Below are 19,528 nucleotides of genomic sequence, written 5' to 3' on the forward strand. Positions count from 1 at the left end.
TGTATCAAATGCATGCTGGCAGCACGCTGTTCAGCAGCAGTAAGAACAAACACGTTCATTAACCACCAGGATCTCCTCTCTGCCAAGACAGACGGAGAATGTCTCAAAAGGGCAAAGGAGCCCATTGATAAGTCACTGAGTATGGAAAACCCTGAAAAGCAATTGTCCTGCTTTTGCTTGTTTTTCAGCCCTGCTACAAGATGTGCCAGCCCCTGCACAACAGCTGTCAATAATGCTTTGGAATCACAAAGGAAAAAAACAAGGATTAATTCTTATGTAACCTGCTCTTTATAGATGTTGACTTTAACAGGAAAAAGCATTGCTTTAGGAAGGACACGTACACGTGTATCCAGGGACAGCACGGCTACACTCTGATTATATGCCAGTGAGACAAAACAGTAGAATGAGAGTGTTTTCATTTATTCAAATGCACCAACAAACAAAAATAGTTTACCAATCTTCCTGTACTACCTACATGTACCACAGAAGTGAAAAACAAAACTACCACCAGACACATGCCCTCAGGAGTTAATTCTCCAAAGAACAAACCCAGAACACCAAAGAATACTTACACCTCCTGCTCTCCCCTACCCTGAATAAATTCCACATTTGGGAATGACAAGTATCCTTCCCAAAGCATGTGAAATATAGTAACTAATTAAAAAAACATAACTCCAGATTTCAGCAGCTCCTGCAGTAATTTTCACACTGACTCTAGGATTGACAATTTACACTAAAAAAAAAATAGACACCCTTTTCCTAGTATGATGCCAGCCAGCAAGAAGGCCAGATAAGCAGTAACAGAAAACTTCTTGGAAAAAAATATATATGCATAACAATTGAAAGAAAAAAAGCACAAACCTGGGATATAGGTTAAGAAATACTGGGACAACCTAACACAAGAAAGGAGTCAGGAAGAACACGAAGTTCTGGCAAGGAACTAACAGTGGCAAACAGCTGATTGGAAGCAGAAGTAAAAGGAGTAGGAGAAGCTGTGAGAAGTGGAAGGAGAATCCACCAAACGCCACTCCCAAAATTTTAAGCAGAGGCAATGATGCAGCAAGCACAGAGGATAACATCATTCTTTTTAAAGCACACCAGACAGAAGTCAGACTCATAGATCCAGTACTGCTTAGGGAGCTGGTTCACACCAACACTACAAGCATGTCTGGCATGCTTTAGAGAAAGAGTGAGTGCTCTAAATTTATCAGCAGCTGCTGCAAGAAGTGGTAGGAAACAAGTGAGAGAAGAGACCATCACCAAGGCAAGCTTACATTATGAGACTAGTGACAGCAATAGCAAGGTAAATAGAGTGAGTTTAGAGGCCACATTTCCAAACTTTTATTTTAAGGAGAGAATGAGAGATGAGAGAGAAGGACAGTGAATGAAAATGACAGGTTTTTCATATCACGAATGTGGTAAGTGAGGTGAATGAAGAACTGTTTACTCAAACCCTACATAACTAGAACAAACACAGAAACCAGTTGGAGATGGGTCTGAGTACCACTGTACACAGCCAGTAAAATCCATGAACTCACATGGTAATACAATCAGCATATTCAAATGGACTTAGAATAAAAGCCATGGACAGTGTCCAACACTAGAGGACACAGAGACAGGGCTGTACCTTCTATACCTCTAGTACAGCAGTTCTGAGTGGTGAGGATACATCTGCTGAGAACAGATGACCAAGTGCAGCTGCACATGGGCCTTCCATACCAACATCTGCAATTGCTGCTGGAAGAGACAGTCAACTTTGTCATGGAGGTAGCAAGGAAATACTGTAGGCCCTGGAGATACCTTTTAAAATGAAATGACTACAGACGAAAAATAGTCTGAATTATACTAAGTAAAATAGGATAGGAGACCAAGTCATTACTAAGAGTTTTTTCAACTTTTGATGTAAGGAAACAGCAGTTTTGTTTCATATGAAGAGACTATAATTAAAGCCTTAACGTGGAGAAATGATGAGAATCCAGGGAAAACCTTTGTTGGTAGAAGCTTATGCTAGGCTGGAAAGCAAGAGAAAGTTGGTTTCTCTTGATGCTGAGTGCTCGTCATTGGAGTAAGGCAGAACTTACATGACCCGCTAAGACAAATAACAATAGCTTTTCTCAGATGAGAGAAAAATAGATTAAATGGTTTGCGCTATCTAGTGACATTTTTTCCCCCTCATTAAGAATATAGCTTAGTGAGAAGCATTACATACAAACAAGACACAGAAGTGGTTATCACCACAAATAATATTTCCCAAGAACTCTCAGGGAATTGCTCTGAACTTGACAGCTAGAGAACATGCTCCCACATATGTTCAGAAAGAGTAATTAGCTTAATGGACAAATGAATTTTGAAAACTAACAAGGGAGCTAGGCAGTTTAAAGCACAATCCATTCATTCACTTCTTTTTCAGAGAAGGATGAAGAAATCCTGGGCAGCATATTAAACAGCTAGCTCTTCAATTACAAAGTACTCCACGGCAAAGCTGCTGCAAATGAAGTATTCACATATGAAAAAGCATGCAAAGTTAACTTACTGAAGATGGTTTATGATCCTGTGTTAGATATGTACTAAGAGAAACAAACAACAAAAAAATCAAGAGCCAGAAATCCATTGTGATGGATGCCAAGATGCCAGAAGGGTAACTATATGCTCCAGTGATATTTCAGATTTCCATCTCCATTCTCTCTCTGCTTCCAGAAGGACACCGGTTGTCTAACAGCAGATGATGGACATGGAAAAGGCAATCTGATTAAGAGGCTTTTGTAATAATTGGATTATTTATCAACTGACACTTAGTAGTGATACTCTGTGTTATCCTATCAAGATTGCACCCCTTCTCTCTTTACAAAAAGAAGAGGTGAGAGGTGTTGGAGGAGCAAGTCCCACCCTCCAGGTATTGCTACTGTCAACACCCACCTGACTGGAGGCCTCCAGGCCTGCACTGCAATTACAGGGAAAGAGGGAAAGAAGCACTTTTGCTCCTTTTCTATGGAAAAGGCCACTAGATGGTGCTATATTCGTGTTTGCATCTTTATGTTCTGGAATGGCAGCAGCAAGAAAAAGAAAAGCTCGAAGGAAAAAACAACTGGGACAAAATAGGTGCTTCACACATGTGGTAGCAGTGATATTTCCATGTTACACAGCGCTGTCCCACTGCCCATCAGCCTCAGAACCTGAGACTCCTCATTTAAATTGTGATGATAAAAAAAATAATAATAATTCCAAAATATTTATTACGCATAGCAGATACTGAATCCACTTACAAGTTTAATACTATTACTGTTTAGAAAGTGATCCACCAGTATTTACTTTTGTTTTAATGACTGTTAAAACATTCACTAACAATCTTTTTTTTAATGGATCAACTGGCCCATTTCATTTGCCCCTCTGCTCAAACTAGCACATATTCAGACAATAAACATGTGCAGGCCTAACACTTCAGTTATGGTAACTACAAGCTTTATCACCAACACATTTGGTGGGAAAGAAGTCTACAAGGGTGCTGCCTCCAGCCAGTGTTGACATTAGCTAAGGCAAACTTATTTTCTCACTGTTTTTTGGGTGTTTTGTGGGTTTTTTTGTCATGATGGCCTGCTCTCATACAGCTTACTCCCTTCACTATGCCAACACAGCTGCTTCTAGGCCACAGAGTGAAGCAGCTCAGAGACGCAACCCAGCCAAAAGCAACATCCACATCACCTCTTCTGGAGAAGTGGGGGACAGATTCTATCAGGACCATCTGTCTAAAGTACCTCAAAAATCACAGTCCCACAAAGATCTGCACACATGTTGCTGGGGCAGACTGAGGACACGAATTGTTTAAGCCAAACCTGTATCTAAGATAGCATGCTTAGCACAATCAGAACGTGCAGTGCAACTTCAGCTGTAATACATCTTCGCCTAGGTCCCAGGCAGCAAGGACTGCACTGCTGACAGAGCATTGGAGCATCCATCTGCTGCCAGCAAACAGAACAGATCCAAAGAAAGCTACAATAATTTAAAATTCTTCGAGCACCTATAGCCTCCTTGAACAATGAAAAGCATACCACGTTCATAAGCTTAGGATACATCCTGGTCAACTCCAGTTTCACTTCCATTTGCTGGTTACATTTGAGAAAGCATCACCACAGAGTGCTGCCACTCACTTCCCCACGATTTGCTAGCTGCGTACAAGCCTTTATTAGCAAGAACTTTTGCAGATTCTTCTACAATAAAATCTAGGCATCAACCTTAGACTAAAAACAAACAAAAAAAAAAAAACAGATTTGAAATTTGGTTGTATTTGAAAGTGTCTGCTCTTGGCTGAGCGAAGGCTCAGCATTAAGAGAAAAAGCATACACAGACTCAGCATGAGCAATTCTTTTCCTCTGGAGATCTTAAGATGTAAATGGTGCTGACCTGCCTGGCCTACACAGAGAGATCATAAAGCCTTTGAGAATTCTTCCTCTCCTTGTGTCAGACGTATGCAAAATACACCAGCATGTATTACTGACCACGCAGAGATTTTGCAGAGCAAGTACAAGACCAACTTCCAACTCCCAGTCTTTGCCCTTTGACACCTTTACAAAGAAAGCAAAGAGCTGAAACTCAGAAAAAGAAGTCAGTAAAAAAATATACAACAACCTATTTCTACTGCAAATCTTACTGTCTAGCTCCAGGTCATACACAGTACAAGTTTACTGCTGCAGAACAGGTAACCAATAAAAAAAACATTACAGGATCAACCAGCAAACCACATTTGGCTGATAACTGAAAAAGATGAGACTCAGAAAGTACATAATGCTTGAAACAGCATGAGGTAGGATAACATGCACTGACCTCAATTCAACAAAAACTACTTTAAAGAAAAGCTGTAAAAAAGTAGAACAGAGTTGGAGGGTCAGGACACAGCCAACAGAACTTGCAACAGGAAGATATTTCTACGAGGAGCCTGGAAAACATAGCATAGAGGGATAACCAGGGTTGAGGAGATGGCTTTTGTTAACAATTTGATTTTATCTAGAAGCATATCTGTCTGAAAGTGACATGCTGCATGTGTGCTTCAAAAAGAACTGCAATGGTGTTTTAAAGAGGATGGAAATAAAGGTTACAATGGCAGGGACTAACAACTCCAGAGGTCAAGACCAGCTGCAAAAAGCAACCTTCTCTATGAACAAAGCAGAAGGTTTCTCAAACACAGGCAGCTCTTCTAACCAAATCACTAGTATGTCACCTTTAATTCTGGACTAGCCATCACAAACTTCATGTGCAGTAACTTAAAGGAGGCTTGCAGTGCCTGTTTTCTGTTCACATAAGTGTTGCCTGCACTGCACTGTAGACAATTAAAGCCATTACTCCTAAGCAGTAACTGTCATCTCCTCACGGCATGCGTACGTACCCCCTTACTTCTGCAGCATCCTGCAATGTAAAGAATAGAGGTATTCAGAGCATCACTCCCCTCCTAACTTTCTTTCTATGAGAGCATCAACCCTTAACAACTACACTGCACTTAGGCTGAGTTAATTTAAGGTATATTACAGAAATATCTGCTGTCAGACTTCATTAACCAGCTTTCTGACCTCAGAGGATTCTAGAAATGACTCCAGTCCTCGTGATCAACTGCTTTGAAGTCGGCACAGCCGGAGCTGCAGTGGCTGATTGAGGTACAGGGCGGGTTTCCGGGAGGTTCCAGTCTCTCGGGAACCGAGTGAGAGCAGCCAGTCCCGTAGGCTGTTCTCGCGACTGGTTAACGAAGCGTTAACGAGGCATAGGCGTTAACGAGGCATAGGCGTTGCCAGGGTTTCAGCGCCCTCGGCCACACCCCTCAGCTGAATAGGGCTGAAGGGGTATATCCCTGAAGGGCTCAGGGAGGGCAGCGAAGTATCACATTACAATTCTTATCTATATATATATTATTATAAACTATTATTTATTTATTTACTTTCAATTTTTCATTTCTTTGTTTTTATTTTTTTTGTGCCATGGTCTCTACTAGACAGAGGGCTTGCCTTAAGAAGGCTGTGGCGACCCAGACAGAAGGTCTGCCTAGAAGTGTGGCTACACAGGTCTCTGGTTGCAAGGAGTGCCAGAGCCTGCTACTACTAGATGAGGGTGCTAAGCAGTTCTCCTGTGCAAGGTGTGAGCAGGTGGAAGATCTGCTTAACATGGTGGTTGAATTGAAAGAGGAGGTTGAGAGACTGCGGGCCATCAGGGACTGTGAGCGGGAGATTGACTGGTGGAGTAACTCCCTAGAGTGCCAGAGAGAAAGGCAACAGGGAGATCCCCCACAGTTGGTGGTGGACTCCCTGACCTGTCCCCGTAGGGCAGAAGGGGGATATCTGAGGGATAAGGAGGGCTGGCAGAGAGTCCCTGCTCGGTACTGTGGGCAATCTCCCCCTCTGCCTCCCCAGTGTCCCCAGATACCCCTAAGCAATAGATTTGCAGCATTGGAAGTTGAAGAGGTGATAAGGGGTGAAGTGCAGGAAGATTCCCGCAGGAGGTCACCAATGGCAAGGCAGTCACCTCCGTGCATTGAGACTGCTGCTACTAAGAAAGAAAGGAAGGTGATTGTAGTGGGCGGCTCCCTTCTAAAGGGAACTGAGGGCCCCATTTGCAGACCAGACCCAAACCGCAGGGAAGTGTGCTGTCTCCCTGGGGCTCGGATCAGGGACATTACTAGAAGACTCCCGGACTTGATACGCCCCACCGACTACTACCCATTACTCGTAGTTCAGGCAGACTGCAATGAAATATCTCAGAGAAGTCTGCGAACTATGAAAAGAGATGTCAGGGGATTAGGGCGATTAGTTCAAGGGGTGGGAGCACAAGTGGTGTTTGCTTCCATACCTTCTGGGGCGGTGAAGGACACAGAATGGGCTAGGAAAACACAGGTGATGAATAACTGTCTGAGAGGTTGGTGTAGAGATAGACACTTTGGGTTTTTTGACCATGGGACAGTTTACTCGGCTCCTGGCCTGTTATCTGTTGATGGGACGCACCTATCCCAAAGGGGGAAACGAATCCTAGCACAGGAGCTAGCTGGACTCACTGAGAGAGCTTTAAACTAGCTGTGATGGGGGAAGGGGATAAAACAGGGCTCACCAGTAAAGAGCCTAAGGAGGCTGTGCTGGAGAAAGGCGTGAGGCAGATATCTCAGCTGAAGTGCACCTATACCAATGCACGCAGCATGGGCAACAAACAAGAAGAGCTTGAAGCCATTGTGAGGCAGGCTAACTATGACCTCATGGCTATTACAGAAACATGGTGGGACCTCTCCCATGACTGGAATACTGGGATTGATGGCTACAAGCTCTTCAGAAGGGATAGACAGGGAAGAAAGGGTGGTGGCATAGCTCTCTATATCAGAGAGTGTTTTGATGTTGAAGAGCTTGTGGTTGGAAATGACAAAGTAGAGTGTCTATGGATAAGGATCAGGGGGATAGTCTTTAGGAGTGACATCGTGGTGGGGGTCTGTTATAGACCACCTAGTCAGGATGAAGAAATAGACGAGGTGTTCTATAAACAACTCATAGATGTTGCACGATGGCCAGCACTCGTTCTCATGGGGGACTTCAACTTCCCTGATATATGCTGGAAATATAATACTGCGCAGAGGAAGCAGTCCTTGAGATTTCTAGAATGTGTGGATGATTGCTTCCTGACACAGCTGGTGCAAGAGCCTACCAGGGGAGATGCCTTGCTTGACCTACTTTTCACTAACAGGGAAGGACTAGTAGGGGATGTGAAGGTTGGAGAGTGTCTTGGCCAGAGTGACCATGAAATGGTGGAGTTTGCTATTCTGGGTGACGTCAAGAGGGTGACTAGCAAAACTATTACCTTGGACTTCCAGAGGGCAGACTTTGACCTGTTCAGGACACTTGTTGCAAGGATCCCTTGGGACTTGCTCCTGAGGGGTAAAGGGGTCCAGATGGAAATCTTAAAGGCACAGGAGCAGGCAGTCCCAGAGTCCCGTAAGTCAAGCCGGAGGAGAAAAAGACCAGTGTGGATGAACCGGGATCTTTTGTTGAGACTCCGAGAGAAAAAGAGAGTCTATGTCCTCTGGAAGATGGGTCAGGCTACTTGGGGTGACTACAGAGAACTGGCCAAGATCTGCAGGCAGAAAATTAGAAATGCTAAAGCCCAGCTTGAACTTAGACTGGCTACTGCTGTAAAGGAGAACAGGAAACCCTTTTACAAATAGTTTTTCTCCTGCTGTTAATATAAGGAAAATTTCCCTCCTTTACTCAACAAGGCAGGGAATGTAACCACAGATGATAAGGAAAAGGCTGAGGTTCTCAATGCCTTCTTCACATCTGTCTTTAATAGACAGAACAGTTGTCCACAGGGTACTTGCCCTGACCTGGAAGTCCGGGACGGGGCGCATAATGCACCCCCTGTGATCCAAGCAGAGACGGTCAGAGATCTTCTCCTCCATCTGAACTGCCACAAGTCCATGGGACCAGATGGGATCCACCCAAGGGTGCTGAGGGAGTTGGCAGAGGTGATTGCTGAGCCACTTTCTGCCATCTATCAGCATTCCTGGTTATCTGGAGAGGTCCCACAAGATTGGAAGCTTGCCGATGTGACTCCCATCTACAAGAAAGGCCGTAAGGAAGACCCGGGGAACTACAGGCCTGTCAGCCTGACCTCAGTATCAGGGAAAGTTATGGAGCAGATGATCTTGAGGGAGATCACACGACAGATGATCTTGAGGGGATCCACCCAAGGGTGCTGAGGGAGTTGGCAGAGGTGATTGCTGAGCCACTTTCTGCCATCTATCAGCATTCCTGGTTATCTGGAGAGGTCCCACAAGATTGGAAGCTTGCCGATGTGACTCCCATCTACAAGAAAGGCCGTAAGGAAGACCCGGGGAACTACAGGCCTGTCAGCCTGACCTCAGTATCAGGGAAAGTTATGGAGCAGATGATCTTGAGGGAGATCACACGACACGTGCATGGCAATAAAGGGATCAGACCCAGCCAGCATGGGTTCACCAGGGGCAGGTCGTGCTTGTCCAACCTCATCTCCTTCTATGACTGGGTGACGAGACAGGTAGATGAGGGAAAGGCTGTTGATGTAGTCTACCTGGACTTCAGCAAGGCCTTTGACACGGTCTCCCACAGTATTCTCCTAAGGAAACTGGCGGCCCGTGGTGTGGACAGGTTCACTCTTCTCTGGGTGGAGAACTGGCTGGAGGGCTGTGCCCAGAGGGTAGTAGTTAATGGAGTTAAGTCCAGCTGGCGTCCTGTTACGAGTGGTGTCCCCCAAGGGTCAGTTTTGGGGCCCATCTTGTTTGATATCTTTATTGATGACCTAGATGAGGGAATTGAGTGTACCCTCAGTAAGTTTGTAGACAACACCAAGTTGGGAGGTCAAGTTGTGTCAAACTGCCTGAGGGTAGGGAGGCCCTTCAGAGGGATTTGGATAGGCTGAACAGCTGGGCTGAGCTCAATGGGATGAGGTTCAATAAGACCAAGTGCTGGGTCCTGCACTTTGGCCACAATAACCCCATGCAATGCCATAGGCTTGGGGCAGAATGGCTTGAAGAATGTAGAGAGGAAAAGGACCTGGGGGTGTTGGTTGATGCTCGGCTCAACATGAGCCGGCAGTGTGCCCAGGTGGCCAAGAAGGCCAACAGCATCCTGGTCTGTATTAGAAATAGTGTAGCCAGCAGGAGCAGGGAGGTGATCATCCCCCTGTACTCAGCTCTGGTACGGCCGCACCTCGAGTACTGTGTTCAGTTTTGGGCCCCTCACTACAAGAAGGACATTGAGGCCCTGGAGCGTGTTCAGAGAAGGGCAACAAAACTGGTGAGGGGTCTGGAACACAAGTCTTATGAGGAGCGGCTGAGGGAGCTGGGATTGTTTAGTCTGGAGAAGAGGAGGCTCAGAGGAGACCTTATTGCACTCTACCACTTCCTGAAGGGAGGTTGTGGTGAGGAGAGGGTGGGCCTCTTCTCCCTGATAAATAATGACAGGACGAGAGGGAATGGCCACAAGTTGCGCCGGGGAAGATTTAGATTAGACCTGAGGAAACATTTTTTCTCTGAAAGAGTGGTCAGGCACTGGAATGGCCTGCCTAGGGAGGTGGTTGAGGCACCATCCCTAGCGCTGTTCAAGAAGCGTTTAGATGAGGTGCTAAAGGATTTGATTTAGTAGTTGGGTAGGGATAGTGATAGGAGGATGGTTGGACTAGATGATCTTGTAGGTCCTTTCCAACCTTATGCACTTATGAAAGTTACTTTGGATACAGCTATTTGGCAGCCAATCAGAAGAGCCCTGGTTTTATTTTTGTTTATTTCAGTGCTCACATTTCTTCTTTTCAAAAACTCAGCTGACATCTCAAATATTCCCAGAAGACTCTGGAACTGGAAAGGTCACTTGAAGCTAACAGAGTTCAGCTCAGCTAAAACCCATGCACTTGGAATGGAAACTATCCATCATTTATTTTGTGGCCATATCCATGACTAAACTGAGCTACAGTGATTATTCAAGCACAAAAGAATTGGGTCAATTGACCACAGAACTAAGAAGCTACTTCTGTTTAAAATGCCATATTTAAAAACACATACCATTTATTTATTTGAACTGTATGATGAAAAGGCATTTAATCTTTCATACTGCCTGCAAAAGAAGCTCCTCCTTATACATAACCTTTTACACTTTCAGGACTAACATGACGAAAACCAGAATGGTTTTGAAAAGTGAAAAGATGTACAGTCAAAACACTGGATGTTTCATGTCATTTCTCCCATTCCCACTTCTCCCACAAAGAAATTCTTACTTCAACATAAAAATCTTAGTTATACTGAATATAACGTTAAACTTCATTATTCTTCTCTTCTCGTTCCTGACCCTGTTGGTTTGCTTTCTAGACATGCTCTGAATTGCACTTCCCATGCATGCAAGTACAGTATCCTAGTTTCACAGCTGTCATCAGTTGAGCCCATTTGTGAGAACACTGAGTCTTACAAAGAGTTGTCTTCAAAAATTCACGTTTTAACAAAACCCCCTACTAAGTAAGTAAAAACTTACTGCAGAACAGCAGCACCAACACCATCCGTGGGCCAGACACCAGCTTAAGAACAGAAGCTTAATAACACATATCCACAGCCTTCTCAAGATAAAATATATGACTGCTTACCAGTAATGGTGCAGGCATCTCTGTACTCTCTGCAGTCTGGCACATCATCTTCCACTGCTTCACTTACATAGTGCTCTTCATGAATGCCTGTGTCACAGGCTTGGACTGCATGGTTCAACAGCTCCAAGGGAGGCACAGTGGCGGCCAAAGTGCAGTCGTGCAAATCTGTGGCGTCCAGCTTGGCAGGTTTCAGAGGGTTGTACAAACTGCCATCAGGGGGACCAGCACTGGAGACTGGGTCTGGCTGGCAAAAACAGAACTCCTTCTCTTTGCTAGAGTCGGCTTCACAAAGTCTGCAAAATACAAAAGGAACAAATGCTTAATTCAGGCCATTCCAAACAGCATAAATCAGAATCATTTTCTTTTCCTTAAGCACTAATTTAACCTGACAAATTCAGCAAATACTGAAAGCCAGTATAAGAGCAGCTGTCTATTTTTGCACCTTGCAGGACTGTACAGAGTAGAAAAGTGCTATTCCTTGTAAAGCGTTATTTCCCAACTGCCAATTTTGCCTAACCCAACTTGGCAGTAAGCTTGGTCCAGCCACCTTGGCTCACACACCACCTGCCTCTCTCTCTCACGTTGAAAGACTATAAAGCAGGTCAGCCTCCTGCATGAGCCATCCCACGCAGCAGACAGGCTGCACACCACCCATACATTTACTGATATTTCAGGAACATCAGCATTCAAAGTTGCTTGTTACTAAACAATACAGAAAGAATTAGGATCTTAGTCTAATTGTCCCCCTTAGCTTGTTCTCTCCACTGGGCCACCCTGTGCAGCCTGGAGTTGCCTGCTCTGTTCCCATTTCTACTCTTCCCTTTACACAAAAGGTGCACTGCATCACAGCATTGTCTACTCATCACTGCCCCTCAGCGCATCTACCCATCTACCTCAAACAGTGGACAGAGTCCCTCAAAAAGGGGTATCAACACACCCAGTGAGATTAGACAAATAATAAAGAGGAGCAACTCCTCACCAAAACCTTGGCTTAATTAATGTCTTAGGAACAGGCCACACAAAAGCACAGTGGAAAAGCAGAGAGCAAGTGAGCAAAGTCACAGAAATGCTTTGATCTGCAAGCAAAAGGTACAGATGCAAACCAATATGGATGTGCAGCAACATAATATGCTCTGTTTGGTGCTTCACTAAGAAATGGGAATAAAACAGTTGCTCAGGGTATTCTTTTGAGAAGGCTCTCTTTCATCTCTAACAGTAAAATAACATTATCTGGACATATTTCTAAAGTTATGCTGAGGAGTTCACCATCTCATTTTTCTGGCAGTCCCAGTAAATAATGTTGTTGCTTCAAAGTATTTATGACTAATTCTAGAAACTCTCTGCAAGACTGAAGCATCTCACTCTAAACAGCCACGATGCAGATTGTGCATTCCAGATCTTCTGAGGGAAAGTTTCAAGGAAATCACGCACTGAAGTTGTATCACTAAAGCAATTTTCACACTCCCTTTCCTCAACCTTTTTATTTTTCCTCCCTTTCACTGCAGGCATAAGAACAACAAAGCAAAATTCTCCTCTCAGAGTCTCAGCAACAACTCATTTGGACTGAAATCTGAATACCACAACTGGAAAACTGGAAGAAGCATAGGTAAGTATCAACCCTGGGAAAAAACAAAATCTCATGCAGAAAATGATATCCAGAAAGATTTCCCTCAGTTACAAATATTTGTATTTCTGCATGGCACTGGATAGCCTGGAAATAGTTCTCATACTCAGAAGTTCAACACCTCTATTCTGCAACAATCATAGTAGTTACAGGAAGAGATTAAATCCAATGATAGATTTATGATCCATACTCATATAAATGGTGCTCTACCTCGGCTGCTGTGGGAAGGAAAACGTCACTGGAGTGTTCTAACAGAAAGTCTTACAGTTCCCCCGCAGAGCATCCATTATCCCTGCACCACCTAAGTACACGCTGGGAAGAACAATGGGGTCACTTCGTACTCATTACTGCTAAATAGTTCCCATTCAAGTGGCTCGGTAGGAGCCAGAGGAGAGATTACTGATATCAGAAATCAGTTGTTCAATTAAGTTGGAATTAAAATCCAAAGCTTCATTTTCTCTGCATTGGTGATAGAAACCGTTTAAGCTATAGGCAAGAAAACATACAGGAAATGCACAGACTGAATAATTAAATGAGCTCCATTTTGTCATAGTTGCTACCATGCAGCTGTAAATTCACATTTGTTTTGGGAAACTTAAGATAAGACTGGTGCTGTGAACAAGGACATGGCTATGAGTTGGTAACCAAATGCTGATAGGAGCCTTCATACTCATCTAGCCACGTTCTCCCCTCCTCCACAAGCCTTGCTCCAGAGAGCCAGCACCTTGGAAACACCACCAAATGAAACAATACTGATAAACTGAGGTGCAAGTTATGTCTAGAAATCTAAAAGATCTCAGATTACCAAAACTCACTTGAAACTTTTCTGGACGTGTTGATATTCTGTGCCCGACATACCCAACTGTCTCTGCAGATTCATGTTATATCCCACACACACCTGATTAAAACCACCTTTGCTCAGAATGTAACACTGCAAATCGCATTAGAAGTTTGCAGTGAATGAGTTTTGTCTCCTTCCTTCACCCAGGTTAATATCCACATCACGAAAATGCCATGGGACTAAGCTTCTTCCTCCTTCATTGTAGGTTACACCCCAGCAGCTCAGCTTCTGCCTTTTATAACTGCGCTGCTATGAGCAAATAAACTAAGAGACATTCAGAAACAGAGTCATCCATGCTCTTCCTTCACACAAGCTGTTTCACTGTTGGTACTTATGGAAACTATAAACAAACAGAGCTTCAAATACAAAGACAATAAAAACTACATCCCCTCAAAAAGTAAAAAACAACAACAAAAAAAAGTCTATTTGCCTGGTCTGCTGCAGCAACTCATGTGTAATCGATGTGAGAAAGTTAGATTCTGGATTAAGGCAGAGAATTTGCCTTGATGTTAGGATCCTGTATCACAAAGGGAACAAAGCACAAATAAATGCATATGCCTGCTCCCTCTCAGACCTTATGGAATATTCCCAGTTTCCACACACAGTGGGAAAAATGCTGTTCGGACTCTTATCTATGAAGTCCATAGAGGCACTGTATGCATGGCCTCCCCTGCAGGGCAGATCTTGGATGAAGGGCACACTCTACACCACCACACCTTTAAAATTTAATCTGAATTTTCCTATTGCAGGAGAGAAAAAACAAGTTACAGCTAAACTCTATTTACCATATTCCCAAGTCAGCCACGAAGGGAGACAGACACTACTGCTCCCATGAAATATGAAAAATTAGTATTCTTTTTAATCAGTCCCAACAGCATACATAGTAATCATAACTAGAAGATGGTAAAATTGTCATTGCAGCATTTCCTATTTACTTTGTCTGGCAGTCAAATAAGTACACAATTTACAAGCCGAATTGTGACTTTTCTTCATGAAAAACCCATGCATTTAATACCTTCTACTCTGTATGTCAACAGCAGCAGTGTAAGATGCTTGTGTTTACATTCAGGATTTAAATGCAACTCTTCCATTCTACCTAGTGTGATTTAACTCAGCTTTTGCCTCAGTGTCTGTATTGCACCAACTTCGGGTCAATAAACAGACCTGAGTCTTAAAAACACTTAAATTTGGGATGCCTTAACTTATTTCTTCATTATAATCTTGTTTACTGAAAGACTGCAATTCTCCAAAATTTACCATTTAAATGTTTTTAACCATGTCATTTTACTGTGCAAAAACACTGATTTGCCAGAGAAGGTCATTGTAGATGTTGACAGAGATTCACCAAGGGGAATCATGCTTGACCAACTGGTAGCCTTCTACGATATCATGACTGACTGGCTAGATGAGGGAAGAGAAGTGAATGTAGTCTACCTTTCATTCAGATTAGCTTTCCACACTGTCTCCCAAAACATCCTTACAGGTAAGCTTCAGAAATGTGGGGTAGATGATCGGACAAAGTGGACTGAGAACTGGCTGATGGCAAAGCTCAAAGGGTTGTAATCTGCAGCACAGAGCCTGTAGCCAGTGGTGTTCCCAACACATTGGTACTGGGTACAATCTTATTAAAAATCTTCATCAGTGACCTGGAAGAAGGGATAGAGTCCACCCTCAGCAAGTTTGCTGATGATGTGAAGCATCATCTTCCGATTTCTACAATTCTGTGGTTACGTAAAACGTGCACTTTAAAAGAACAACACAAGCATGAAGACTTGTTCCTGTAGACTTCCTCTGCACCGTATACAGATTTTGGCTTAATCCATTAAATGCTTAAAATCCAAAGATCACAAAGCTAACTATACGGAATGGATGAATTCTACATACACCAAATACTATCATCATTTAATAGCAAGTACATCTACGTAACAGTTTGAATGATGACTGCAAGGCAATAGAAGAAGAATAGAAGACTTAACCGAAAAGTGGACTGCAGTGTACTTGTAGCTTTGACTACAAAATAAAAAAGATCAAAATTGACTTGTGGTTAGCCAGCACTGTGCTCTATATTGAACAAGTTAGCCAGCTCTTAACTACTGAGGCAGAACAGTGCAAAGCTGAGCCACATTTACATCACAGAATAGCCAAAATTTGGTGGTTCTGTAGTGAAGGAAAAAAACAATCCTCCATCGATGTTCACAATTTTCTAGGTTCTAGCTATTAGAAAGAAATCTTTGTCCATTTGCAAAGTATTTTAAGGGAAGACAGTTGAGCCTAATACACCATGTATTTAATATAAACATAAATGAAATAAGCCACTTGCTGTTCCACACTCATTTGGCATTAAGTTTTCCAGCAGCCAGGATTAAACACATCCTAGCTTCGAATCTAATGAAACAAATGAATTACTGTAGTTCTTTCCCCAAGAGCCACAAAAGAGATTGAAATATTCTCTGATGGCTCTATCCAGAGACCAGCAATGCCAGCCATGCAGAATTTGTAACATCAGTCTTATTACCACCTTGGATTGCAGCGACAGCAATTGACTTTAGTCACGAAACAGGAACCCTTACCACCAACATGCTATCCAAAAGCCACTCACTGCCTCTGTGCTGATTATTAAACTTAGAACAATTTTTAGTCAGCTTGATCAAACATCTGCAAATTTAGATACTTTATTAAAAAAGGAAGGAAACATCTTCCTAGTGTTTCTACCAAAATATCTCCACTTCTTCTAGGTCATCCTGGAAGGAGGGGAGTGACTGTTTAAAGTGGGTTGACAGTGATGGGACAAGGGGGAATGGTTTTAAACTAAGATGGGGGAGATTTAGATTGGATATTAGGAGGAAGTTTTTTTCACTCAGAGGGCGGTGATGCACTGGAACAGGTTGCACAGAGAGGTTGTGGCTGCCCCATCCCTGGAGGCATTCAAGGCAAGGCTGGATGAGTCTAGTGGTTGGTGGGGGTCTCCTGTCCATGGCAGGGGGATTGAAACTAGATAATCTTTGAGGTCCTTTTTCAATCCAGGCCATTCTATGATTCTATGATCCCTGTGCTCTGCATACGTTCATACTTTACCTGTCAGTTTAGAGCAAGAGCACAGCTCTGAAGTTTTGAAGATTTGAACCAATTACCATTGAGCTAGATGGCTTCTCAGAATGACTTCAGTTCACATGAACTCAATTCACTTTTGAGGAAGAGAATCTGAAAACTCTGCCACAGGGCATGCTTCAGATGTAACCTGCTACTAAACAGGAACATGATGAGGCTACAAATAACTATACAGGCTATATCATTGTTAGGCCATCTGAACATCTACCTATCATACTGTTCTCCTTCAGAAAACTTCAGGCTGTATAGATAGTGGGGGCATTCAGCATGAGCTGCCAAACTGTATCAGATCTAAAGTAATCCACCCAGATCTATAATCAATATTTGAGGAGTTTCAACACCAACAACTTCTGTCTACTCACCCACCCTTACTGACCAAAGTTTCTGTTAATTTAGACAGAACCTCTGGGTATCGCAGAATTGAGGAAGTTTGGCACTCAGCACCTGCAGGATCAGAGCTCTGTAGCTCCAGGCTAAGTCTGATGGTTAAATACTTCAGAGGCTTTCAGGGTGTGCAAATTTCTCCCTTTCATGTACTTGCAAAAGAGTCCCACCAGAAACGTTCTCCCCTGTTTTGTACATCATTTTGTAAATTCAATAAACAACTCTATTTTACTAAGTCTGCAAAGTTTTACTAAGCTCTTATAGAAGAGCTCTCAAGCTTCTTATTTATATGAAAAATTTTCTTCTGATGCAAAATATACCATCCAGACACTGGAGTGAATCAAAGCGAGTTTTGATGTCTTTCCAATCTGTAAAATAGATTAACATGCTCACATCCCCCTCTAATTCAGAATAAAGTCCTTGCTCTGTGCTTCAAAAACAATGGCTGTATTGACGAAAGCAATTCAACCAGATTCAAGCAATCAGCTTGCAAGATACAAATTACTAAAGAAATGAGCATCTACAGAAGTTTTGCTGTCTTGTTTTTTGTATTTGTGTAGTATTTCCTTTTTAACTTACCCCCTAAGAGAGCGGGTGGGCTTAAATGTCTACACCCACTTAAGCACACTTTGTGAGACCATAAAAACTCAACTAGTTGCAACAGAAATGACTTTAAAATGTAGACTCACTTCTAGATAAAGACTGAATTTGATCCCAAATAATTTTGAGTTGATTTAATCTTGTGCTTTATTACATAATCTAATATAATAAAATGGGTTTTATTTTCCACTCAGAAGCTACCTTTTAAATACACCTAACTAGAGAGACACAAACAGTCAAAGTGTCAATCGTGACAGAAAGTGACAAGGAATTTATTTACCATCCAGCAACTTATACTAAAATACGTTCTGCATTTCTGATATTAGAATAGACTGATCAATTTTACAGCAAATTAAAGGGACAACCACCTTGGAAAACCTTAGACGATGCCATTATTCAAAGTCACTTGAGAACCTTTCAATGAAAAATCTTCCATAGATTCCCCTAGAGACAACAATCCACCAACAATCTCATAACAGGATTTTTATGGCAGGCTTTGACTCAGGCAAAGCTATCAGCTGCCCCAACATCAAGCAAACCCTTTTACTCAAGCTTCATGCTCCTGTCCACTTTATATTTTTTTCCTGAGGTGGGTTGAGAATCTTTTCTGTTAACCAATGAAATTATTACAGGTAGGAATCACCTCCAACAATTGTGTCATGTTTCCTGCTACGACCTTCTCCAAAGTACAAACACTTCTACCTAGAATCATATAATCTTTTGAGTTGGAAAGGACCCTCAAAGGTCATTTAGTCCAACTCCTCTACAATGAATAGGAACACCTACAGCTAGATCAGGATGTTCAGAGTCTGATCCAGCCTGACCTTGAATGTCTCCAGGGTTGGGGCACCCACCACCTCTCTGGGCAACCTGTTCCTGTGCCTCACCAACCTTATTGTAAAAAGCTTCTTCATTTATGTTCACCCTAAATCTCCCCTCCTTTAGTTTGAAACCATTTCCCCTTTTCCTGTTACAACAGACTCTACTAAAGAATCTGTCCCCTTATTTCTTACAGCCCCCTTTTAGATACTGAAAGGCCATTCTCAGGTCACCTTGCAGCCTTCTCCAGGCCCAACAGCCCCAGCTCTCTCAGCCTGTCCTCATAGGAGAGCTGTTCCATCCCTTGGATCATTTTGGTGGTCCTCCTCTGGATGTGCTCCAACAGGTCTAAGTCTCTCCTGCACTGAGGACTCCACATCTGTACACAGTGCTCGAGGTGAGCCCTCACCATTCCAATTTGGAGAAAAGGACATTATGTGAGACCACGTCAAAGGCTTTACTGAAGTCCCAATAGATTACATCAGTAGATCTTCCCTTGTCCACTGATGCAGTTACACCATCATAAAACGGGACAAGATTGGTCAGGCAAAACCTGTCCTTGGCAAAGCCATGTGGTTACCCCATAACACCTCCTTCTATTCCATTTTCATTAGCATAGCTTCCTAAAGGACCTTTTTCATGACCTTGACCAGCACTGAAGTAACAGGGCTCATAAGTCAGTAGTTCCCTGGGTCAACCTTTTACCCCACTTAAAAATGGATGCGACATTGCCTTTTTTCCAGTCACCAGGGACTTCACCTGCAAGCTATGACTTTTCATATGAAACTACTGAATGACATTTTTAGCTGAAGTCTTGAAAGCATCTAGATTCCTGCTGTTTCTGTTTTTATGGTTTTTTTTTTTAAATACAAGTCTCATAACCAGCAAGGATTAAGCAAATGAAGGCATCTGAAAAGAGATCAATACTTCATTAACAATCAATCATATAACAATGTCATTTAGAATTAATAAAAAAATAACATTAAAGCAAAAGCCAGAATATCAATAACAATAACCATAAAGCTGCCTAT

At 42.8% G+C, this 19,528-nt stretch overlaps 1 protein-coding gene across 5 annotated transcripts in view; it reads right to left on the reverse strand.

Moving 5' to 3' along the window:
• The window catches only part of TRAK1 (trafficking kinesin protein 1), a 135,213-nt gene that overhangs the window by 73,491 nt on the left and 42,194 nt on the right, over nt 1-19,528 (reverse strand). For all 5 annotated transcript variants that reach the window (XM_065752758.1, XM_065752755.1, XM_065752756.1 and 2 more), the window contains exon 2: nt 11,122-11,414. Coding sequence is in view for 4 of the 5 variants with exons in the window: in XM_065752755.1 (XP_065608827.1) it covers nt 11,122-11,414 (293 nt within the window). In the remaining variant the exon portion in view is untranslated. The remainder of the gene's footprint in view (nt 1-11,121; nt 11,415-19,528) is intronic.

Source organism: Cyrtonyx montezumae, unplaced genomic scaffold (assembly GCF_038088225.1).
Source record: "Cyrtonyx montezumae isolate F1298 unplaced genomic scaffold, pur_monq_1.0 scaffold_8, whole genome shotgun sequence".
Classification (NCBI taxonomy): Eukaryota; Metazoa; Chordata; class Aves; order Galliformes; family Odontophoridae; genus Cyrtonyx; species Cyrtonyx montezumae.